This window comes from Phymastichus coffea, unplaced genomic scaffold, assembly GCF_024137745.1.
Source record: "Phymastichus coffea isolate CEN01 unplaced genomic scaffold, Cenicafe_Pcof_1.1 PCOF00023, whole genome shotgun sequence".
NCBI classification, from domain to species: domain Eukaryota; kingdom Metazoa; phylum Arthropoda; class Insecta; order Hymenoptera; family Eulophidae; genus Phymastichus; species Phymastichus coffea.
Window position 1 is genome coordinate 1,097,654 of NW_026706834.1, and position 26,500 is coordinate 1,124,153.

At 36.8% G+C, this 26,500-nt stretch overlaps 1 protein-coding gene across 2 annotated transcripts in view; it reads left to right on the forward strand.

Moving 5' to 3' along the window:
• Positions 1-5,182: 5,182 nt before the first annotated feature.
• LOC131675481 (pancreas transcription factor 1 subunit alpha-like) overlaps positions 5,183-26,500 on the forward strand; it is a 588,733-nt gene continuing 567,415 nt past the window's right edge. For both annotated transcript variants that reach the window (XR_009303055.1, XM_058954478.1), the window contains exon 1: positions 5,183-5,336. Coding sequence is in view for 1 of the 2 variants with exons in the window: in XM_058954478.1 (XP_058810461.1) it covers positions 5,289-5,336 (48 nt within the window). In the remaining variant the exon portion in view is untranslated. The remainder of the gene's footprint in view (positions 5,337-26,500) is intronic.

Below are 26,500 nucleotides of genomic sequence, written 5' to 3' on the forward strand. Positions count from 1 at the left end.
TATGAAGCAAAAATAAATTTTGTGTACAACTTTGTTCAAATTGAAACAAAAATTATTTATATTCATACCATCTTTCAATTTCTCATTTTCCAGCATTCCTTTTAACACATCACAGTTGTCGTCCTTCGGCATAGGTCTCACACGTAAGGCTTTGTTAAAAAAATCTTTGAAACCTGTGATAGCACTTGGATCCTTGCTGAATTTACAGATTGAATATTCCTCTTTTATCAAAAGATATCCTTTGGGAGTTTTCAGTATTGGCCATTCTAGGTAAATACTGGATATTTTGTTTTTTAATTCATTCTCTATTTGCGAACGCCTGTAAGCAGCTGTTACGACCCAGTGTCGCTGAGCCTCGTCCCAAGGTTCCTCATTGTTACTTAACCATTCAATACTTGCTTCTATTTCTTCAGTAAGTTCAACATCGGAATATCCATCCAAAGGTTCAATGTTTTTATTTGATTCTTCAAATAGCAACAGTTTTCTCATATTTTGGTACCTGTTCAACAACTTGCCCTTATGCGGCTTCTTCTTGCCTGTTTTTGATTTATTTTTAGGTACACCAGGTAAATAATAAACCAACTCGCACTCCTTTGGAAACACCTGCATTACTTTTTGACTCAGTATTTTAAAGTCACTCCCATATAATTTTCTAAAATAAATATATTTTAATAAATGACAATACTCTACTTTACTGTACTACTTGATTAACGTAGCATTAATTTTGCATTTGTTCTATACTCCACTAATGATACAATTAACAAGCCTTTTTCTTTGCCCAGTATTCAAAAAGTTTTCATGCCATTTCAAGATTTGTCTACCTTGAAAACTACTTTCTAACAATTTTGTTATGTCAATATTTTCTATGGAAAAATTTGTATCTTTATTACTACTGTCAACATTCTTCTGTAATCTTGGGCGCTTCGGCTGAATATGATTATTACCATCTGTATTTCCCTCGGTATTTTCATTCTCCTCTGCACCAGAATCGTTTTCGAATGTAGAACTCGCATTACCTTCGTCTATTGCCTAAAATAAAACTATTATTAATAACGCTATCGCCGGGTTCAATTTTATAGCATATCAAAAAAGGTTATGGTTTTGAAGTTATTTTTTGAATCAGTATACATTTCGGTATATACCATTTATTTCAATAGTCTAATAGAATATAATGCAAATATACGTACATCTGAATCGAATTCGCCAAAAAATTCGCTCACTTTTTTTACGAATTGATCAAATAAATCAGCTGGTATTAATTTTTTCAAGCGATTAGAATCTTTCAGAAATTCTTCAACGTTTTCAAAATCTTTACCTTGAGAAAATAAAAAGAGACGAATTAGTGTAGAAGCAACACGTGTGTACGCTTATAAAAAGCAATTAGGTAGTTACCTTCAAGTGTATTCAACAGCTCGATGTATCCTAGATTTTTTAGCACATCGGATAGTGCAGTGGAAGGCTGAGTCACCATGATTCCTGCTAACCGACACTCGCACTTTTCGTGGAATCAAAACAAAAGCCCGTTAGAGAAATTTTTGAACAGTTGCCTCTGTTTCATGCGTTGCTTCAATAAAAAATTCTGTTACAATGACGTATTAATTTGTTATTTCAACAAATTTATTATTAATTTGAAGAAATAGTCGTATATTAAATCAATTACGGTTGTATTAATTATCTCGACATTAACATTTGATAAATTAATCAAGAATACTTATTATTCCAACAATAACATTGTTGTTTCAATAGAAAAACCTGTTATTGCAATAATTTTTTTCGTTCACCCAATGAACTTCCGATTTCTTACTTCAACATTCGTAAAAATGTTATTTCAACAAATTTATTATTAATTTGAAGAAATAGTATTATATTAAATCAATTACGGTTGTATTAATTATTTCGACATTGACATTTGATAAATTAATCTAGAATACTTATTATTCCAACAATAACATTGTTGTTTCAATAGAAAAACCTGTTATTGCAATAATTTTTTTCGTTCACCCAATGAACTTTCTTACTTCAACATTCGTAAAAATGTTATTTCAACAAATTTATTATTAATTTGAAGAAATAGTATTATATTAAATCAATTACGGTTGTATTAATTATTTCGACATTGACATTTGATAAATTAATCTAGAATACTTATTATTCCAACTATAACATTGTTGTTTCAATAGAAAAACCTGTTATTGCAATAATTTTTTTCGTTCACCCAATGAACTTCCCATTTCTTACTTCAACATTCGTAAAAATAATAAATTAACTAAAATATTTATTATTTCAGCGAACGCTCTCTTGTTTCAATAAGCAAGCAATTGTTTCGATACAGTTTTCAGTCAATTTAACACTCCTGGGTGGGTTGAACGTATTTATCGTTCCAGGTACATTGTTTTGCCTACATTTTTTTGTCAGTGTACGTACAGAATTATTTCTTTGAATTTGTCGATAGCGGTATTTACGTCAAGATTCTTATTGACGCTTAATTCTATCATTAATTATATGTTATTCAACTTTTAGAATTTTTTGATTAATAAAAACTAAATTGCAGGAAATTATTAATGAGTTTTTATATCCTTATTAAACACGCGCAGTTTTTCTATAATATTTCCAGATCGATTTTCATCGATTTTCTACTGAGTTCTTTTATCTATTTATGAGTCTCTTATCTTTGTCATATCACGTGATAGTATACGTGATAAGTTACACTGAGAAAAATATTCAATCAAAACAACGGCCCCGGGCAGATAAATACGGCCAATAGTCTTTTCCTCCAATTTGACGGACCAGAGTCAGTTAATTTGATTGGAAAGAAATGGTTAGTTTTACAGAGCGGGACATTTGTTTCAAAGAATTGTTTTCGAGATTGAATGGAGCAGTCAAAGTACATTTTACACTTTTCACGCAATTTTGTCATACAAGAGAACTTATGCTAAATAGGGAAGTGCTTAATTTCGCTCGCAGTTATAACGCAACGCAATCGCAGTATCGAAATTCGGCACGAGAGTTCGCACGCAATATTATATGAGTTTTCAAGCGGGCTTATATATTCAACGATCGATTTTTCAGCCGCTTGCGAGTAAAGAATTCATTGAGCCCTCTAGCAGCCAAGGTTGAAAACCTTGTATTTTTCGAAAAACTAATTAGATTCATTTTTTTTTCTTTTATTGTTTTTCAAATGAATCATAAAGATATAAAATTTACATAAATTTCATATAAGAGTGGATTTACGTTGATAAAAAAGCAAATTCAAAATTGTTTTAAACACTTTATTTATTCTATCGAACAAGAAACATACATTTGAGATGTAGCTAATTTTATGATAGATGGAAGAATTCAATTTCCTTGAACGAAAGCATACAAGTACATGAAAATGCTCGATCGAGACACATCGCGATTTTGAGGTTATGTCGTGACTTGCGATTTTTAAAACATATTTCAGTAGCACGTGGTTATAATATATATATATCACTATACTTGCATGTACTATATCTGCAAAAAATTGATTCACTTTTTGGGTAAAATCATCTTGCTGGCCTTCTGGAACCAAGCGTGTTATACGTTCAGCGTCAGACAATAGAACTGCTATATCCTCCACTTTTTCGCTCGCTCTCTCGCCTTAAGAGGATTCAAGACAAATAAAATTATCTGTCTAATAAAGTTTATTCAAATGTCAACAAGAAAAACTATTATTTACCTTCAAAATTTTCAACTAATTCATTGTATCCTATCACTTGTAATACATCCGATACTCTGGTCGCCATGATCGTCAGCTCGCCGGTCTGCTGTTTACGTGAAATCTAAAGTAACTCCGCGCCGCATGTGCTGGCAGCGCCGGCCGCCGTCGCCGGTCGCCGCACATTGCTGGCCGTTACAGAACCACGATTTTTTTTTCGCTTTTTTCAGCTATTTATTTAAAAATTGATGCATCCGAAGTTTTGTGCGCATAATATTAGTTAGGTAGCTTTAAAGAGAAATAATTACACGCTTCTTCTACTAAGCCGACAAATTAAGCGATGATAACAAGCAAAATGTTAAAGTTGCTGAGAATGCATTATCGAATTATAAAATACTTCAAGTTCATCAAAAGTTTTATGGGTTGTTTTAATAAAATAATCTTTCTTTACAAAGAAATATTCGTTTCTTTCAACGAAGCGAATGTTAATTGGACAAAATAGTTTATTTATTCAATAATAATTATATCGGTTGTTTGATTGGAAATAAATTTGATAAGTTAATGTGAGTGCTCATTAATTCAACCGATATTTAGTTGATTGAATATAAAATTCGATTGTTGTGATTGATTTTTCCTATTCAATTCGTGGACTTACCTTCAATTACTTCATAGTAATTAAGTACTTTAAATCTATCATAAAATCCGTTGTTTGAATATCAAAATTTATTGCTGTGATTGATTTTCATGTTCAATCAATGCACTAACCTTCAATCATTTAAAAAACCATGAAAATTTTAAGCCAACTACAATATCAGTTATTTCAAAAGCTAAACTCTTGTTTCAACAGAAAGTCAGTTGTTTCGATGGATTATACGTTCGTTCAACGGCGCGACGTCGATGACTGTATTTAACTGCCCGGGGCCGTTGTTTTGACTGAATATTTTTCTCAGTGTACACAATCTATATATTTTCATACTCAGTAATTTAGTTACAGGATATTATGTAGAAAATCGTGTAATTAATGATGTAAAATAGATACATGCCTTTTTATGTAATTATTGACGTAGTGATTCAGTAGGACTAAAAAATATTTTATTAGAAAAACAGTAGTAGGCTTTATTATATTGTATACATGAGATATTATTATCAAGATTATTATATAACTAGACATGATTCATATTGAATTTTTCCTAAAAATCATGTTTCCTTTGTACACATATCAGATTAAAAAATACAATCAGTATTACTGAAAAAATCATCTAAAATTAATTGAACTAGTGTGTACTGACAATATATCATAGAAATATTGAAAGTACGTAGTATTTGAAGTCAAATAAGGAATGATAAATGGGGAACAGACTAGCCGGTTGACACTCCTCAGCAAAGGGGCGTGTCCGCTGACAAAAAAACGTTTTCCTAAGGCTCCACCCATCCCGGATTATTATCATGGTAGCTAAGTCTCCACATTTATTGATAAAACTTCAAAGAGAGTTGATCTTACTGGGTTATTGTGATAAAATAGTTAAATTATGATCAATTATGTGTGTAGCTATTTTAGATATTAGATTTTTTTAAATAATATAAAAGAAAAGTATTTTAATAAACGTAGGATATGAATTACCCAGAACAGGCGTGGGAAATCAACGGAAATCAAACACCTGTAAGTTTATGTTTATTTTATGACTTATTGAATAAAACAATTAAAAGAAACAATAATAATGAAGTTATATTTTTAATAAATACGTGATGGAAAATGATTTTCAATAAGAAAACGCACAATTCGAAACAAAATATTTTATTAGTATAGTAATAAAGGGTTGACGATAAAAAATTCAGATTGACCTTAATATAATAATATCGCTAGTTGAACATGGTTTAAAAATGTAATACTATTGAACAATGATCCAAACTAAGTGAACGTTATTAACATTTCATTGATCACTGGAGAATAAAAATTAATTGTAGGTTTATTAAAGAAAAATATTGATGTATTCAATAATAATAATTACGCATGCGAAAGATTTTATTTTGACTACTATAAATTGTAACGTATAGATAATACCTAGGTATTTCCTTTGCTGAAGATTGTGGTGTTAATATTTAATAAATATTTGACTCATGTAAGATATCTGAAATAAAATACCACTGTGCCATTTAAAAATAAATTTATAAATTTAGAAGCTTATAAAAATTTGGAAACAATTTATAAGATAGTACAAATGATGTAAAAAGTAATAAATATATTTTACAATTACCGATTAAGAAATAATTTTTGAAATCGTTAAAAATAAGCGGAACAACTTAAAAATGTATTCATCTCGTGTACAAAAATTTTCATTATGTTTAGCAATGGATATGTGTATTTTATGCATGGATTGAATTTTTTACATAAGTAAATCAGGCACGATTAAGTCCTGTATCATATTTTTGAATACTTATTTCTTGGATAATTTAATTCGTAGAGATAGGCAAAATTGGGGCATGATTAAAATACTTAAATGACGTTTTTTATATATTATTCTTATAACTGATGAGCTACTTTGATTAAACATAATTCTTGTACGAATGATAGTTGAAACGACCATGCCAATTGAATAAGATATAAATACTCGAAGGAAAAAAATTTACAATTATAATCCTGTGTTTAATTGAAATATTCTTAGACGTTTACAAAAATTTTATATTTCCAAGAGAGACAGAATCTTAAAAAAATTAATTGATTTGCTCATACTAACACAAACATAACTCACTTAAACAAATACTTCAGAATATTTGGTAATATAAATAAAATGAACATGTCAATGTTTAATAACAAAACTCAAATGTTCACGTAGCTTAATCATTATTCATTTTCTTTACATCTTTAAGATAGTCCTTGGCTCATGTTTCTGAGAATATTTTAGTGGCCAGACAATCTTTTCTGCATATTTCTTTACAAAAACTTGACAACACAAAAAATTATTTTCTTATTGTTTGTATATTGAATATAAATCAAAATTCAAAATAAGCTAATCTATACTCAGTAATTAACATTAATTGTCTTAATTGACATTATAGTCGTCAAACGATTATACTCTAAAAGGCTAATTAGTCAAATAATATCTAGAATTAACTTCAGATCATTCTTCAATAATTATACATTATTTTTCGGAATTAAAAAATAATACAAAAAGTAGTTCGCTCTATATAGCAACCAAAACTAGGATACATACAAACAAATATTAAACCTAGAGCGTGAAATAGAGTGAAATATTTATAAAGAGATTAATAGTACAACCTCTAATTATTTAACCACTCAATACCTAATTTATTTATTTCAAAAATGGTTTTAGAAAAATTAAAAAAAGAAATACAATTGAAGAAAATATGGCAATAATGTAAATTAAAATTATATAAATCAAGTTAGAGGATACCCGGGCAAAGCGGGGTACCCTAATGATTTTCTTTTTTAAAATACTTTCACGTCACTAGACCAACAGCCCTTGTATGAGTACCTTTTAAGAATGTAATCTCGGTTATCTGCCTAGACACTCAGTCGATATTACAGGTCGCAAAAAGTCTGTCGTTGTTTTGACTATAACAATTACAACATTATCGTTTTTTTCACTAACAGTTTGAATAGTGTAAAGGTAAGTATCGATAAAATCTAACCATATCCTCTTTTAATACTCCTTGTAAGCTTGCCTAAATATTTATTAAATTTCAATTTTCGTCAACTCTACTGATTTTAACATCAAACGTATGAAAATATTTCTTTTGGGCAAAGTGGAGTAGTATAAAGCAGGGTACTCCCTTATCGTGAACATTTTTTCAGTCTTGTTTGAAATGAACTAAATACATAAATTAATATTCATTGGCTGTAGTCTTAAGCTTATTTTTGAAGAATTATTGAATAATAATCACGGCACTAAGTTACGAAAAATAACTTTATATTGGTGTCAGTATATGTAAACATGAAGAGCTGTAGCTCCAAAGCGGTTTCAAATCTTTTCAAATCGATATTTTTTTTTAAGAAAAACAAGAACTCGTCATCAAAATTTACGTTTGTAGGAAATTATTATCGTTTTTCGTAGATATTCTATTTTGTCCAGCTTTTTTAAAAAACCTAAAAGTTAACTTTCTGTGATTGAGAGCTCTGAGAATGAGATTTTGACATTGAAAATATGCATCAAGACATATTTAGATATGATTTTTCAAGAGGAACAAGAATCCGTGGTCAAAATTTTAATTGTATGTGTTTGAACGAAGTTATCGCTGATTAACTTTTTGATACCCCAAATATTAACTATTACGAATACTATAGATAATTCACTCTGGAAAGCAACAAAAAGAATTAATTGTCATCAAAGATTTTTTCCTCCCATACTAACAAACGACATGACACGGGCTGGAACAGACATAGAAAAAGCTATTTTCTTTGCTATATTTACATAAAAAAGTTATTTAAATTCTCATCGTGTAGTATGACGATATAAATAGAATAAAGCATGCTTAATAATACCAAAATAACTAACTAGAATAATTATATAGTCAATTAATAATGTAAACGTAAATAAATTAACCATATAATAGCAAATCTTGAAAACAAAAAGAGCTCGGGAAAAGATAGCATACGTGGAAAATTACTTAAAAAACTACCTCTTAAAACAAAATGACTCAATTTATTACTATTATAATTAGTGCTGTAATCCGACTATCATGCTTCCTCTACTAAAATGAGGACATTTATCTGGATTGGAAAAAACTCCATATGAAACCACTTTAAATCTCTTTCTTAGTATTTTTTTTAATTTAATCTCTAGTTAATTCAATTTTTGATCATTTTTTTATTTAATTAGTTTATTTTAGATTTTAATAGTAGGTAATCTAGAAAGACCACAGATCAGGGGCCTCAGATTAGTGTGTGCCTCAATGAGCTACCAGACCAGCACCAGTATATTTGGCTCGTGGGAGTTCCAACTCCTATTTTTAATAAGCGAAAAATTGAAAAATTGACACCATTTTCTGCAGTAAAAACTTTAAAAATAATGTAATTATAACCGAATTTCTATGTTTATAAAGAAAATAAAAAAATAAAGTTTATATTTTTCTACTTTTTTAATAAATATATTTGTAGAGGGTAAAGCCACCCTTATTCATGAAAATTAATATGTTGTGTAACGGGGTTAATACCGTTTATTTAATTTAAGCGCGCGATCGTATCGAAGAGCGCGCGTGATTATCTGAACGTTCAAACACGAAAACCGGAGAGCAGGAGGGAACGGGTGTCAGTCAACTAACTATCTACTAGCATGAAATAAATACGTCGGAAATATTGTTAATATCACAAGCGAGAACGTTTATTGCCTCTTAATGCTACACTGTATTCGGCCCGCATGTTTATGTTTACATATCGCGCGCACGACAACAGCATGCAGTGTCGGATCGCTCGCCGCTCATTGTTCGCAGAGTTATTTTCATGCGCCTTTCTTGTCGAGTACGAGAGATTAGTTATAGACAATTCTATCGCGATCACGACATTAAGCTGGCCAGCTTACCTTATTAACTCTCGCACGGGTAACAAGTGAGATGAAGGAGGCTCGTACGGCACACGCTAGTCTTTCGGCAAATGTTTATATACGGGCGACGATACCTCTCGTTCACGGTTTCTCCCTCGATGGCGAAACTCTCCAGTCACGCACACTTGCACGCACACTTGCACGCATACTTTCCGGACGTAAGGCTATGTCACAGTTTCTTTCTTTTGTCTCTGCACTCCGGAAAACTCGGGGAAAACTCTGGTCCTTCTTAATAGCAGCTGGAGGTATCGATAACTAATCCTCGACTGGTTCGTTTTCATACGCGCGCGTTCCGTTACGTCTCGTGCCGAATCCCCTCAATACATTTCGCCTCAACCGGCAGGTGCTGCCCTCGCCGGCAGCCGCATGGTTGGGCTGTTAGTGCTAATACGACGTTTACCCTCACAGTCCCCTTCCAGTCTGGACCTAGGGTGTCCTCGACGATAACATTATTAGCGTTGTTCCTTTTGAGGTGAGGAGGGGAAAGGATAATAAAAGGTCATATTCTCTGTGATACTTCGAGTTTTTATTTAGTGCAGGTGTGCGTGTGGCCCTGCCCACGGGGGCAGGGATCGTTCACCTGGCTGGTTTCGTCGGTTCTTCCCGGCCTTCTTCGTCCAACGGGCGATCCGTGCGGGTCACCCCGGGATAGTGGCACACGTTGCACCTATCCTACTGGGCGCGGGAGAGGGTGCCACGCGGGAGGCCTCGCTCTCTGGGGGTCAGTGGCAACCCGTCCCGCCGGTTCTGGGCTGATCACAACGGACTTTCGACCGTGGGGTCCTCACCCGTGGACCCCACCACAAGATTTATGTGGATAGGTCCCGTTGCTTGACCTCCGTTGCTGCCGTCTACGTTAACCACGAGGCTTACCCCGCACTTCTGCATGCCCCGATGCATCGTGGCCTCCGACCTGGTCCGCGGAGCCGCTGGTCTGGCTCCGACGGTCGGAGGCTGGTAGAGGCCAACAGGTGCGTCACCGACCGGGCTCTCAAGGGCCTGGCGCTGACGGCGCTGCACCTCCTTTAGCGCCTGTGCGAACTGGCGCCGGCGGGATACCACCTTACTCCAGTAATCCATATCACTGGGGCGGTGTCTCGCAGCCGTGTACGCGTCATACTCCGCATACACGGCTCGTTGGAGGGTGTTGAGGGTCGTCCAGCCTTGCTCGACCTCCCTCAAACTCTCTATTATCTCTTCCCAGGTTCGTTCACCAGGCGAGGATGCCTGGCTAGTGAACCTGGGGCGCCAGGTCGAATCGGCGAAGCCCCCCCCCTCTGTTTGGGGGCCCACGGAGGTTGGCGGGGCCTTCAGCGGGATAGCTTCCGCTGGAGGTCCAGGTAATGGCGCGGTCTCTGCGCGCGTGATTCCGGGCGTCGTCGACGCGCGTGTGGTGGTCCCTTCGATGGGGAGCTCCTCTATTAGCACGAATGACGAGCTCTCGTGAGCTCGCATCCGTGCTTGCTCCTCTTCCTCCTTCTTGGTGTTGAGAAGGTGTAGGGCGGCGTGAACCACCCCTTCTACGGCGGGGCCCAAGTCTAGCCCGATGAGGGCGGCCGCCACCTGCTCGAATTGCTCGAGCGTGATCTGCATCCTGTAACAATCCCACACATCAGTATCCATAGTCTTTTCCTCGGGTATCGAAGGTGGCCGCCTGTTCGACTGCCCAGAGCCTTCGTCGCCGGGGTTGAAGGTGGGGTCTTTGGCGTCGATCTCCCAGGTCCTTCGTTCGCAGTGACTCATGCATCCACGGTCGGTGTTCTCGGCGGTCTACCTCTCTTCCTTTTCCCGACAATGGGAGGGGAGATACGTGGATTCTGTCGATGCGGTGTAGTGTATCTTGGGGTCTTGTCGGAGGGATCGGAATGGGCATGACGAGGTGGGCTCGAAGTTATCGCGTTATCTGTAGTGTGTTATCCATAGTGTCGGCGCGCCCGTTTCCGCGTATCATCGCATCGCTCGCAGTAGGCGGGACGCTCGTCGCCTTGGTTTCCTCGGTGGTAGAGATATCGTCGTCATCTCGTCGCCGAGTTCCATTTTCCGGTAAGTCGTCCTCCTGTCCATAGTAGAGCTTGAGGTCCTTGCCGTGGACTAATTCCGTGACCTCTTCCTGCTGGTTGGCAAGGCGGTACGAGTAGACTCCGAGTACTTTCGTGACGATAAAAGGACCTATGAACTTTGGCGCTAACTTCACGAAAATACCCTGCGTCGCACTGGACAGTATGCGATTCTTCTTCCATATCCAGTCCCCTTCCTTAAACCCGGGGGTCCTGTGTTTGGCATTATAATATCTCGCCTGGCTCAGGGACTCATCCGAAGCGCTTTCGCGAGCTTGCTGAATAACGAAGCGGTTATTCTGCATATGCTCGTTCCATTATCCGATTCGGAGCAAACATTCCTCTCGAGCTACAAGCTCGTCCATTCATCTCTGAAGGGTGTTTGGGGTTTCCGGTTGCCTGCCGTAGTTGAGCATGGCAGGGTTGGTTCCCGTGGAACTGTGGACAGCAGTGTTCAACGCGAACGCGAGTTCAGGTAACGCTCGGTCCCATTCCTTGTGATTCCCTCGCAGGTACGAGGTTATCATTGTCTTTAGAGTTCTGTTCACTCTTTCCGTAGGGTTAGCCTGTGGGGTATAGGTCGGAGTAAAGGTCCATTTTATCCCTTGGTCTCTCAGGTACCCGTCTACCAGCTGGTTGCGGAACTCGGTGCCATTATCGGACAGGAAAATCTTAGGCGCACCGAAGCGCAGGATTACTCGTTTCCGGAGTTTCTTCGCGATCGTCTTGCTGTTGGCACTACGTATAGGTATACACTCGACCCATCGTGTGAATAAGTCGATGAATACCAACACGTATTCGTGCTCTCGAGGGCTCCTCGGAAAGGGTCCGGCGATGTCGCCCGCTACCACTTGCCAAGGCGTGGACAACATCCGATCCTGCATGAGCCCGCGCGGCAGTCGTTGTTCGACCTTACACTGCTGACAAACCTGACACGTTTGGACGTAACCCTTGACGTCCGCGTACATCCCTGGTCAATAGTAGGACTGGGCGACGCGGGCGAAGGTCTTCTCGCGTCCCAAATGTCCCGCAGTCTCAAGGTTGTGGTTCTCGAACAGGACCGCCTTGCGGTCTTCCGGTGGTACAACAAGCTTCCATGCGTCCTCGTACCCATCTTCTCTTTGGTAGTCACAGCTCGGCTTTTGGTGATACATCACCTTGCCAACTACTTTCCAGTCTGGGTAGTCTTCCGGGTGGTCCTAGACGCGCCGAAACTGTTCCGCGTACCAGGTGTCGTCCCCTAACTTCGGTTGGTCCATTGCGCCAACCTCAGCCTTCGTGGGTTCAAAAGCGCGTGATAATGCGTCGGGCAACACGTTGTCTGCCCCCTTTCGATACTCGATCTCGAAAGTATGGACTTGCAGTTGTAAGGCCCATCGGGCCAGACGTCCAATCGGGTTCTTCAGATTGTACAGCTATTTCAGACTGTTATGGTCCGTTACCACGTTGAATCGGTACGCCTCTATGTATGGGCGGAACTTCTGTATGGCCCATACGACCGCCAAGCACTCGCGTTCCGTGGCAGAGTAATTTTGCTCCGCTGGGATAAGGACTCTGCTAGCGTACTCGATGATCTGGTCTCCGTCTCCTACTCTTTGAATGAGGACGGCATCGATTCCCGTAGCGCTAGCATCTGTCTCTAGCACATACTGCCCGTCGGGTTCCGGTAACCCGAGGCATGGTACGGATATCATGAGTGCCTTAAGTTTAGTGAAGGCTTGTTCTTGGTCCGATCTCCACACATATTCGCTTTTTTTCCCCGTCAATTTCGTTAACGGTTGAGCGTGTGTGGCGAAGTCACTCAAGAATCGGCGGTACCATGAAGCAACCCCCAGGAAGGTACGCAGCTGTCGCACGTTTCCTGGTCGTGGGTACTCCACGATAGAGCGTACCTTTTCAAGGTTGGGCCTGATACCCTCGCGGTTAATCAACAAACCCAGGTATTTGGCCTTAGGCTTGCAGAAAACGCTCTTTTCTCGATTAATCGAGAGGCTAGCTCTACACAACTTATCCAACTCGGTTTTAAGATGTTGTAGGTGATCTTCAAATTTGGACGATACTACGATGATATCGTCCAAATAGGCGAAGGCGAAATCACCAAGCTCGGGTCCGATCACGCTATCTATCAACCGTTGGAAGGTGGCGCCGGCGTACGAAAGACCGAATGACATTCGCACGAACTGGAAATATCCCAGTCCGGGCACGGTAGAGGCAGTGATAGGTCGAGATTCGAGTTTGAGTGGTATTTGGTGATACGCACTACTGAGGTCGAGTGTGAAGATATAGCGCGCGTTTCGTAAGCGCCTCAATATATCTTGCATAAACGGTAGGGGGTACGCATTTGGCTCGGTGACCTTGTTGACCTTCCTGAAGTCTATACAGAATCGATACGAGCTATCCTTCTTGCGTATCATTACCACTGGGCTCGACCAGCCACTGTCCGCCAGCTCGATCACCCCTTGGTCTAACATCTCCCTTACCAGTCTATGCATTTCTTGCTCGACCTTGTGTGATACCGGATAGTAGCGCTGTTTGATCGGTTTCGTATCACCGACCCGAATCTCGTGTTCAATGCCTGCCGTGCATCCCAAGCCCACGGGGGCCTGCGATAAGGTCTCTCCAATGGTCCTCTGCAATATCGCCTGTTGAGAGGCTGTCACCTCGGCTAGTCCGATCGTAGCTAATCTCGGACCAGCCTCTAAGCTAGCTACCTCTAGCTTCATCTTGGCTCGTGATTCCTTCAACAGCAACGTATTGTCGTCGGGGTCAAGTACCGCTCTAAACAATCTGACAAAATTCACTCCCAGGATACATTCCTCGACGAGGGTTGGGAGGATAGCTACCCTCGTCGGCATCGTCATCTCCCCTACGGTGAACGGCAACCTGGCATGGCCAACGATCGTCAACTTACGACCATCAGGTAGTCCTGCCGTACCCGCGTGGGTGGTATCTAACCTAACGTCTAGCACAGACGCTATATGCAGAGTATTACTACCCGTTGCTATGGTGGAAGCTCCCGGATCATAAAGAGCCCGTATTTGGAAGTCTCCTATTTTCAACGGTAGCCACCAGCGCGTTTCCTGTTCCGGGGAATATTGGGAAACAGATTCGGCGGCTCCACAGCCCTGCTCTTTGCACACCATAGCGCTAGCCACTGTGCTCTCGCGTGGTAAAGTGACGTCACTTGTCGTTTGAACCACCTCGGTTCGGATGATCGGAGTTTCCATAGGGTTACCCTTCGACGGTTTATCTGCCGTTACCCGCGCCCCCGAGGGCGTGTGCGATCCATTCGCCACCACCTCAGCCGGTTCAGGGTCTTGGGCTTTACTAACGTCGATATCCTCTCTCGCCGCGTTCACTTTACCGCCACGTTCATCACTGGCGTCACCAGGGGAGTTCTCGCTCTCGTCGCTCAACACGCTCGCTACTATCGGTGCTGACTGTGTTGGCGAAGGCCGCGAGATCTCGTTTACGGGGTTTGGTTTAGAGGACGAAGGAGTGGGATCAACCCCACCTAACCACTCCTTTCCTCGTTTCTCTTATTGCATCGGGGACAGTACTTCCTGCTGTACCCCAGTAATCCACACTCGATGTATTTGAGTGGCTTAGAGAAGTCTCTCTCCCGTCTTCGAGGAGCTTCCGGCTTCTTAGTTTGGTCCTCTGAGGTCAGGTTTTTCCCGGCGATGTTATTCTTCATCCCTTCCGATATCTCCTTGAGAGATAGCAGTACTTGGCTCAGTATATCGGTGGGTGGAGCCTTCTTCTCGCCGTCAACTGCCTCTAGGCTCGGACTAGGTGTCGCCCCCGAGGATGTCGGCGTGTAGACGACCTAGTGCATCACCTTCTCGAGCACTTTCTTCATATGGTCCAACCTGTCACTGACCTCCGGTTTATCACTGGACATCGCTGCCACTTTGTCCTTACGGCTCTTGTTTCCATCGGCACGGGGGTGGTACGCTACCTCTGGGTACAGAGTTGACTGAGGGTCTGGTACCACTCGTTCTACCTTTCGCTGGTGTAAGCTGTTCTGTGCCGCCGTGGCCAGCGCGTTCAGGGTCCGTATGGAGTTCACTTCGGACCTTCGCACTTGACCTTGAATGTCCGGGAGGAGGTTGGCGTGAAGCAGGTCCAATTGACAATCAGGCGTCATCTGGGGGTTTAGCCGCTTCATCAGGCCCATCATGTTAGCGATGTAAACATTCACTGGTTCATCGGAGCCCTGATATCGGCTCTGTATCTCCCTCATTAGACGCTGTTGCTGCTGCACGCTGGTCCCAAACCACTCTCTTGCGTCAATCTCGAACTCAGCGTAGGAGAGCCATTCCTTCTTCATCGCCTCGTACCAGGTGAGGGCGGGACCGACGAGCAGCTCCGATACCGTTAGGAGCATCTCGTCTTCTGTGAGTCCTGCGCCATTCCTCAAGTTATCCAGCCTAGACAGGAAGGCGTCACTACTCGCATTGCCCTCTCCTGAAAACTTCAGTTTCCAACCTCGGACAATGCGACCAACATCCCTTGTAGTCGACCAAGGGTTTGTTGTCTGCTGAGATGACCACGTGCTCGGCGGGTGGTTATTCACTTCAGCATTAACTCCACTGAGTTGATGCTGTCCACCCTCTCCGAAAGGGAGCTTCCGGCGGGGGGTCCTGCCGGTGGTCCCCGTGGGCCTCTGTCAGTTTTGATGCGGCTAATTTTAACGTAAATTTACACGCTTGGTCCACGCGTGATGCGAGTACGAGTGCTATATTAAAAATCGATAAACAAGTAAAAATTTAGACTTTATTAGCCGACAATAGGCTCAACCAAGGGTATTCACTATTATATTTACCGAAAGGCTCTTTGCTCGTTATTGCGCAATATAATGATCCTGCCTGTCAGGCGCACTAACTGTTTGTTAGCGTGGCTGTGTTGGTTAGTATCTGAAATATTATAACGAGCGTCTATGTGCGTGATCACTAATAACCGCAGCTAACAATATTTAAAAATTACAATTACGTTAAGACAACACGATATCAAATAAAATTACCAATTTGAATTTCTTTTGTTTGAATGTTGACGGTGTTAGTTTTCCCCGGGCCAACGGGTACAATATTTATTTGCGGCAACTTTCAAAACTTATTGGTGTTTACGCTTGGCTAAGAGTCGTTCGGTCGCACTCGCACGCGCTTACAGCGACTGTTTACAATTTATCGTCGCGGCGGGCCTTCGCAAGCTAACTAACAGAGAGGCTATGTTTACTCTGTGGCTTTTAACTCAAATAACAATCATAAACGCTTTAGGTTCTTTTACGTTGGGCGCCATGTAACGGGGTTAATACCGTTTATTTAATTTAAGCGCGCGATCGTATCGAAGAGCGCGCGTGATTATCTGAACGTTCAAACACGAAAACCGGAGAGCAGGAGGGAACGGGTGTCTGTCAACCAACTATCTACTAGCATGAAATAAATACGTCGGAAATATTGTTAATATCACAAGCGAGAACGTTTACTGCCTCTTAATGCTACACTGTATTCGGCTCGCGTGTTTATGTTTACATGCCGCGCGCACGACAACAGAATGCAGTGTCGGATCGCTTGCCGCTCATTGTTCGCAGAGTTATTACATGCGCCTTTCTTGTCGAGTACGAGAGATTAGTTATAGACAATTCTATTGCGATCACGACATTAAGCTGGCCAGCTTACCTTATTAACTCTCGCACGGGTAACAAGTGAGATGAAGGAGGCTCGTACGGCACACGCACACTTTCCGGACGTAAGGCTATGTCACAGTTTCTTTCTTTTGTCTCTGCACTCCGGAAAACTCGGGGAAAACTCTGGTCCTTCTTAATAGCAGCTGGAGATATCGATAACTAATCCTCGACTGGTTCATTTTCATACGCGCGCGTTCCGTTACGTCTCATGCCGAATTCCCTCAATACATTTCGCCCCAATCGGCAGGTGCTGCTCTCGCCGACAGCCGCATGGTTGGGCTGTTAGTGCTAATACGACGTTTACCGTCACAGTTGAATATTAAGATCGTTTAAAAGCAAGTATTTTTAAAAGCAACACTTAATAATAAAAATTCGTATCTAATGAGTAGATAATGCGATGGTTTTAAATAAATTTTTTAATTATCAGTACTCTCTGCTCGTCGCCATACTAATTATATTGAAAATATAATTTAATTATTATTATAATATTATTTTAACTTTTTCGAACGCACGTCGTCAAATACTAAATTTTGAATAATTATTATAATAACGTATATAAACACAATAATAGTCTACTTGTAATTATTAAATAAAATAATATTATTTTTGTTGTATAGAGTTTTTTTAATTAGTTTAAAATCTTTTATATAAAATGAAATAGGGTATTGATAATTCAAATTCATTTAAAAACTAAAATATAAAGATTAGAAATGAAATAACATTAGTTTGTTTGAGAGTTGTATGTAGAATATTATAGTGCGACAAAACGTTTGTTTATAAAAGAGTAGGGTCTTTCAATTGTTAAAATTATTATAACATGTGGAAAATAAAAATCAAAACTGAACCAAATGAAATGATGTTATTAATTTTTTAAATTTTATCTATACGTCGAGATTGAGAATTGAGAACACTTAAGGAAACAAAATAAAAATACTATCAAACGAAATGTGTTATCTGTTCTATAAATACCGTACAAGTTTTTGTAAAAATAAGATAGCATGTAATGAGAATCAGTTTAATTTCCATGACTTTACTGGATGAACGTCATTCGGAGAGTTAAATAATTTCTTCAATATTTTCAAATTTAAATTCATAAAATAATTTATTTTTAATTTTTATTTCATCGTAAATGTCAGAAATTTCCTATGTTTATTGTTCATTCCATTAACGCAGTCTATTCACAAAAGTAATTAATGCAGTATTCACGATGAGAGACAATCCTTTAAACGTAATCAGTTTATTACTGGCATACTTTCAAACTTTAGAATTCCCGATTAATAGCCCAACTATCTATCAAGAAAATCAGCAGAAAATTAAAAAAATATTTTATTAGATTCGATTAATGAATTTGACAATGTAGAAATAATTTCAGAAAAAACGTTAGATTTTCAGAAGAAATATAAATATCCTAATGCACAAATTATCGAGGACGATATAATATATCATTTTTCTTCTGTAGAATTTCAAACAAATCAGTATAAAAAAGACAGAGAAGGTTTATCTTCTGATTATAAAGAAAAAGCAGTAAATTATTGGCTAGTAGATAAGCAATGTATGTTCTAGGACACACAGAATGCCGCCAATGTATAAGGGATAAGTGTATGTTCTGGGACACAAAGAGGCCGCCCGGTGAAGGTATCGCGGTATCGCGATACCGCGAAACCTGTACTCGTAAGTCCCTATGCTGAGCGGCTAAAACGTAATTAATGTACATTTAACACCTCCTGATGAGCGTCTAACTTTTGAGACCACCTGCTAAGCGGCTAAAAGGTAATCCATGTACCTTGAAGGTGTTGTGTTTTCACGATATTTTGACATCTGTTTGTCTGCCAGTGGGACATGACAATCAACTTTTCAGGGGTAGTTTTCGGATTTCCTTGAAACTTGGTCTACGTATTGTTTATATAGTAGTGTATTAAAGTATGGATTATTAGATCATTATAATAATAATTATTATTATTATTATTATTATTATTAACCAGAGTATAGTACAAAATATTACAACAAGTAGTAATAATTATACAATTATACATTACAAATTTGTAACCCGGCAGAGGATAAACCTGTTCGCTGGTCTGGTATTTTAAAACTACTAAACACTTAAAGAAAATTAAGAAAAAAACAAAAAACTTAAAACTAAGAGTTGGTTTGTATAATAGATTATACTATTTCACAAATGAAGTATGGCTTAATATTGGTAGCAAGAATGCTTCCAATAAAAGCTTACTTCACTAATATCTTAAATTTTGTTCTTCTATCTCCAATATCTGATTAACATTTGTCTGGCCGTTACGATTGTCGTCATTGATGCTTTCATTTTTCTTGCATATGATATTCTTTCATATGTATTTAGTCTAGCTGGACAAGTAAGTCCTGTAGCACACGTGACTCTATAATGAGGGAATAATTCAGTATGTTGTTTATGTGAATCGCATTTACATGTTGCTGTGAATACTATGTCATCTAAGACTATCAAATCTTTATATTTAGGTTGTTGTTCCAGTGAGTGCAATGAATTAGTGAAAGTTTGATATCCTCTGATACCTCTATAAAAGTATAATAATGCTTTATTGTTTCCAAGATAATTGATGTCTCCATAGGTCATTCGAATATTATTTGTTTGTTGAATCGGTTTTCCTGATGTATTTTTTGGTTTACTTGTTTCTATTTGCATACTATTGTTGTCTACAATGTCATCTATTTGTTTAAATACTGTTTCTATGGGTTTATATCTTACTTTATCTATATTTGGTTCTTTGAGAACTTCTTTGTTTTCTTCTTTTATGAAATGTATATGTTTTTTACCAATTAATTGTTTGTATGTGCAGTATTCACATTTATTAATGAAATGTATGTTGGTTGTATCTATTTTTGTTAGAATGTAAGTTTCGTTTCTTTTTCCCTCTTTGAATCCGTTTTTTGTTTTGGTATTAATAGTTATCCGTTGTGAGTTCCATGCTATGTCAATCACATTTGCAATTGTTTCAATTATTTTTCTGTAGTTATCTGATGCTTTCATTTTTTTCATGTTATATTCAGACATTCGACGATGAGAACGATTTTGATGAAGTGTACAAGTGCCTTGTGAACACAAATATGTCCTTACATCCAAGAGAAACTTATCCTTATCCTCATCCACATGGACTTCCAATGCTGAATTTAGACTATCAAAGTTCCCTTGTTGCTTTAGTTTGTAATAGATTTGTTGTAAATTGTTGCAGTGTATTTTGTGGTTCATTGTATTCCTGTATCTAGAATCTAGTATGGATGGCCTTTGATCCATTTTTTTATTTTGTCCTTTATTGTTTTTATATTGCTGTTTAAAGTTTTGAGGTGAGAAGGTAGTTGATTGAAGGTGGCTAAAGCTCTTGTATAGCTATCTTTAATGCTGATTGTTAATTTTCTTTTAAGGGGCTGTATAGTTTTTTTCCTTGTTACGGAATTTTTCTTTAGGAACATATCTTGCAGGTTGACATAGTGATACACTAGAGATTCCATGGTGAATGTTTGATCTATGTTTAGTGGATTTTTTTCATTTATAAACTTGTTTTTATTTATTATTTGTAATAGTCGCGTTTGTAGAGTTTGTATATATTTGAGTCTTCCAATGTATGCTCCACCCCATGCTATAATACCATAGGTTGTTATGCTATGGAAAAGTGCATAGTAAATCATACGTAGATTATCTGTGCTCATTATCCTAGATAATTTGTGGAAAATATAAGTTAGATATTTTAGTCTATTGTATAGCATGTTTGTATGCAGGTCCCATCTCATATGGCTATCGAAATGCACTCCAAGGTACTTAGTATTATCAACTTTTCGAATGGGTGCACCCTTTATATTTATATGTAGATATGTTGAGTTGCTATTGCAGTTATTTCCAAAAGCCATATAAACTGTTTTGTCAATGTTTAGTGACAGTTTATTCAATGCTAGCCAAATGGATATTTTGTTTAAGTAGAAATTCATATTTCTTTCGACTTCATGCCATGTTTCGCCTTTCACGATAATTACCGTGTCATCAGCAAAAGCCGACACACAATCATTTGGTAGCAATTGTAACATATCATTTATATAGATTATGAAAAATAAAGGTCCCAATATTGTACCTTGTGGTACGCCAATGTTGACTTGTTGATATTGACTATATTCACCATTGATTTTAACTCTTTGTTTCCTATTACTTAGATAGCTTTTGATAAGTTCATACGCACTTCCTCTAATTCCATATCTATAAAGTTTTTTGAGTAGAATTTTGTGGTCCACAGTGTCAAAAGCTTTCGCTAGATCCAAGAAAGTTGCTGCTATTGATTTACTTTTGTCTAGTTGATTGTATATTGAGTTGGTTAGGTAGTATAGGGCATTTTTGGTGCTAAGACCTTTTCTAAAACCAAATTGTTTATTAGAAAATAAATTATGTTTGTTGAAAAAACTTGTAATCCTGATTTGTATTAATTTTTCAAAAATTTTGGCAATATTTGATATTAAAGATATAGGTCTATAATTTGTTGGTAGATACTTCTCTTTAGTTTTATAGATAGGAATAATTTCAGCACTTTTTAATTCATCAGGCCATATTTCTTTTTGTAAGCATAAATTAAAGATATAGGTCAACGGATCACTTATGTGATTTATTATTATCTTTAGTACCTGAGTGTTGATGCCGTCAGATCCTCCATTTTTGTTGCCCATTTTTCTTATTGTTTGTTGAACTTCTATTCTATTTGTTAAATGTAGAAAAATACTGTTGTTGTTCATAGATGGTAGAGTAATGTTACTATTTATTGGTTGTCTAATATTATCACATATCTGTTTGCCTACTGTACTGAAAAATGTATTCATTTGTTCTGCAATGTCGTTTGAGTTTGTAATTTTATTATTACCTATTAGTAGATGATTTATGTTATTGTTTTTATTGGTTTTCGTCCCAATTTTGTTGTTGATTATTTTCCATAATTTTCGTGGATTGTGTTGATTTGTTTTGATTTGATTTTTTTCATATTTTTCTTTAGCTAGATCTATGGTCTTTTTTAAAGTTTCTACATAGTTTTTATATTTTTCTCTTTTTATTGTATTATTGGGATCTTTTTTCCAATTATTATAAAGTTTTTCTTTGTGTGCACATGATATCATTATTGCTTTAGTTATCCAATTACTCCTTGGATTCATTTTATTCTTATTGTGTTTATTGTTTTTAGATGATGCCTTGATACATGTTTGTATTTTTTCTATTAATTTGTTCGTAACTAGGTTAGGGTCTTTTATTATTTGTATGTCAGCCCAAACAGTTCTTTTGGCTTTATTTTTTAGTTTAAAATAGTTTATTATTTTGAAATGGGTTTTTTGTGTACATTTATAATTATTCCTTAGACTCATCATTATTGGGTAGTGATCATTGAAGGGTATGTTGAGGACGTAAGTTTTATATTTGACTTTTTCTAGCCTAACAAAAAAATTATCTATACATGTACCTTTGTTAATATCAATATTGGATGGTCTTGTTATGGTATGTAGACCTGGGCAATATCCATTTTCTAGCAGTACTTGTAGAAAATCTTGATCTAGTATTTCTTCTCTCAATATATCAAAATTAAAGTCTCCCATTAAAATATTGTTTTTATATTTTTTATTTATTTTCAATAATTCTTTGAGATTCAAAAGGAATTCAGATTTAGATAAATCATGGGATCTGTAAATTGCAGACAGCACCAAATTTTTGTTGTTTTCTAGTGTAATATTAGAGTTAATTATTTTTAATTTATCTATTTCAAGAATTTCTGTAATTTCGATGATTTCTTCTTTCATGTACAAAACAACACCATCTGATTTGTTTATTTTACTTTCATTATAATATATTTTATAGTCTGGAATATTGAACATTTCATGATTTTCTAAATACCATGTTTCTGTGCATACTATTATACATGGTTTTTTATCGAGGTTCTTCAGAAATACTAGCAATTTATTGTAATTTTTTTTTAGGCTTCTGATGTTTATACATAGAATGATATTATTTTCCTTACATATATATTTATTTAGATCATCAATATTATCTGTTTTATGTTCATTTTCAAATATAATATCATATAAATTGTTATCCATATTGTAATATTGCAGAAAACTATTTAGTATTTCTGGTTTTATTACCTGTTGGACTTGGTGTAGATAACGATGATAACGATAAACTGTTATTTATTCTCGGACGGTTATATATCTTGCGGGTGTTTGTTTCAAAGTTTATTCTACCAAAATATCTTTGATAAGTTGGTTGAATTGGATAATCTGTCATTTCAATATACCTTTTTATTTTCATTTTTAAAACTTCACACATTTCGCTGTCGATTGCACTATGGTTTACGTTGTAGTTTTTACTATATGTTTCATTGTGGAAAATGCAGTTTGGACATTGGAGTATGCTGCTACTACACATTTTTGCTTGGTGCTTGCCTGCACATTTATAACACGTTGGCTCTTTTTTTGCTTTTTCACACTTTCCGCCGCCGTGGCCAAAACCTGAGCAGTTATAACACGGATATGTATTGATGACGTCGAAGATTCTGCAGTTTTGACAACCAATAAATAATTTGTTACTATTGTTTTTTATATGTTTATATAAAATAGATGGAACTTCTACTATTGCAGTTACTGTTTTATTTTTTTCATTTGTAAATACATGGTTTACTTTGCATTTTTCTTCGTATTGACTAAAATTTCTTGCATTAATATCAGTTTCTATATCTTTTACATTTGTTGTGAAAGCTTTAGAAATTCCTACTACTTTAATTATCGGTTTACGTATTTCTTCTTTTTGAACAGTAAGTGCCGGTAGTTTTTTTTGTAAAGTTTTTTCTAATACTGTGACATTTTCTTCGGTCATGCAGTTGACAATTATTGTGTCAGTATTTTTAACTTGTACACTTTTTGTTTGTATGTTTTTGTCTTTAATTAAGTAATGTGCTACTTGATTTTCTAAGTTTATGTTATCATTACTCTTTTTCTTTATTATTAGTCTTGGTATTCTTTTGGGTTTAGGTTTTGGTAGTGCAATTGTTTCAGCATATGTTTTTCTCATAATGTTAGTATTTGCATTTTTATTTTGTTTTTCTTTAATTAGTAGTTCATTGAGCAATTCATTTTTTTCTTTTGTATCTTTGTACAGTTCTTTCAATAGGTTATTTTCGGCTTTTAATTGTTGTAATTCATCCAAATCACTGATCTGTGTTACATCCATATTAACATCGTTTTCATTTAAAATTTGCTTTTCATGCACAAGCTCATTTAATATTTCCTGTTTTAATTGTTCTCTACTTACAAGTTTGAATTGTGTTATAAAAGCACTAGCTTGTTCACTTAAGTCCCCATATGGCAAGTTTGATGTTAGTGCAAAATTTGGATGCTCCTGGCATATTATGAATGAGCTGTTTATTAGTTTGATTGCATTTCCTGCATTGATTTTTGCTACTATTTCACTTGTATGATAGAAATTACCACATACTAAACACACAACTGCTCCAACTTTTGTATTTGGATGACACTTGAAATGCTTATGTATTAATTATATCAAAAGTTATGAACAATTGAAAAGTTTTGACAAAAAATTTTCAAAAATTTATAATTCCGCAAACATTTAAGTTATCGAAGCGAATTTTTTTTGAAATTACGCATAAAAATGTGTACTTTGGAAATATTAAGTGAACAATACTTTAATATAAATGTTTCCAAAAGTTATTAACATTTTTTTTAAACAATTGCCCATATCTCAAACAATGTTCTTTTATTTTAAAAATTCTTTTTTTATTGAATTCCTTGACATTTTTTCTTTAAGATTCCGTTTTAAAATTCATCGAGCGATCATTAGATGCGACACAGTGAGCGATAATAGTGGACGCTGATAGGCCTTACGACGCTCGTCGGCCGCGCGTCGGCGCTGCTATCAAACTTAAAAAAGAAATAACTTAAAGAAAGGCGATGAGACTATGTATTTTGATAGTTTTGGTAATCTACAACCGCCTATAGATCTATTGCTTTATCTCAAAGTTAATAGAATCATGTATAATTATATTAGATATCAAGATTTTAATACATACAATTGCGGCCATCTTTGTCGTAAATTTCTTTTGAACAAACTATAGAAAAGACGACTAGTATAAAAAATACTCATTCAAAAAATGGCTATCATTTGATATGAATCTGTCATGGAGAATACACTGACATTGAGTCTCTCGGGAACGTCATCCGTACTCAAAACACATTATCTTCCACCGATCGAACTAATACCAGACAAAAAATACGTTCTTGGTCTAGTTCAGCTATTAACATTTAATTCAATACCAAGCAATGACGTTGGTTATAATAAATTTTATATTGAAGGTCAAGAAGCTATCAATTTACCGACTGGTAGTTACGATTAAGAAGATATTGAAAGCTTTCTTAAAGAAGCATTAGCACCCAAAAGTATATAGTTTAGCCTGAAACCAAATAATAATACTTTATGTAGTGTCATTCAATACAGTCAAAAAATACATTTTGAACCAGAGTATTCTATTGGATCAATTTTAGGCTTAACTAGACGCATGCTCGTTGAAAACGAAACGCAAAGTTCTGACTTACCTGTGACTATTCTCAAAGTCAACGCTTTACGTGTAGAGTTTAATATTACTACAGGCTCTTACATAATCGATCGCAAAGTACATATTATATATGAATTTTTCCCAGCAGTGCCACCTGGATATAAGATTATAGAAGTTCTCTCTCACGTAATTTACCTTCCAGTAGCTGTAAGGAACATTGATCATTTTTAAATTCGTATAGTTGTTCAAGACAGAGACCTAGTTAACTTCCGAGGAGAAGTCATTACAATGCGAGTACATATAAAAGCAATATCTTAGTAATGGGCATCACTTACAATATAAAGACCAGTCGAGGCTATATTAAACGACAAAAATGTCAAACAGTGATCAGTCAACAGCGAGCTATCAGACCACTCACACCTCAGAACATTCAATTCCTGAGAAGCTTGAGCCTAAAAGTCGTCAAAAATCGTGGAAGAAAATATTGTGCATATTAGTGTGTTGTATAAAACAACAATAAAAATATGGAGGGAATTCTAAACATTCATTCAGCTGTCGCTTTCGATGAGTCTATAGCTCATTATGAAGTTCATGCGCATCAGCCTTATTCATTATCATATTTCAATAATAGCGATGAAATCCATATAGCAATTCAACATCAAGATTTATCTCTGCTTCCATCACGCAGTATGATTCATATTTGTGGTCGGTTGACGGTACTACGCCAGTGGAGAACACTTTATTAGTCAACAACGTCCTCTGTCATTTGTTCGAGGAAATACGATGAAATGAATGCTATTGAAATTGATTTAAGTGTAAAATGTAGGCTTAACGAGCATCATGAAAAATTGGCTTTCAGTCAATCCATCTCAAAGCTCTATCGCTGAAAATACCGGATGGAATAGTAATAACAATGAAGTTTTGATATGTAATGCTCTAGGTTATTT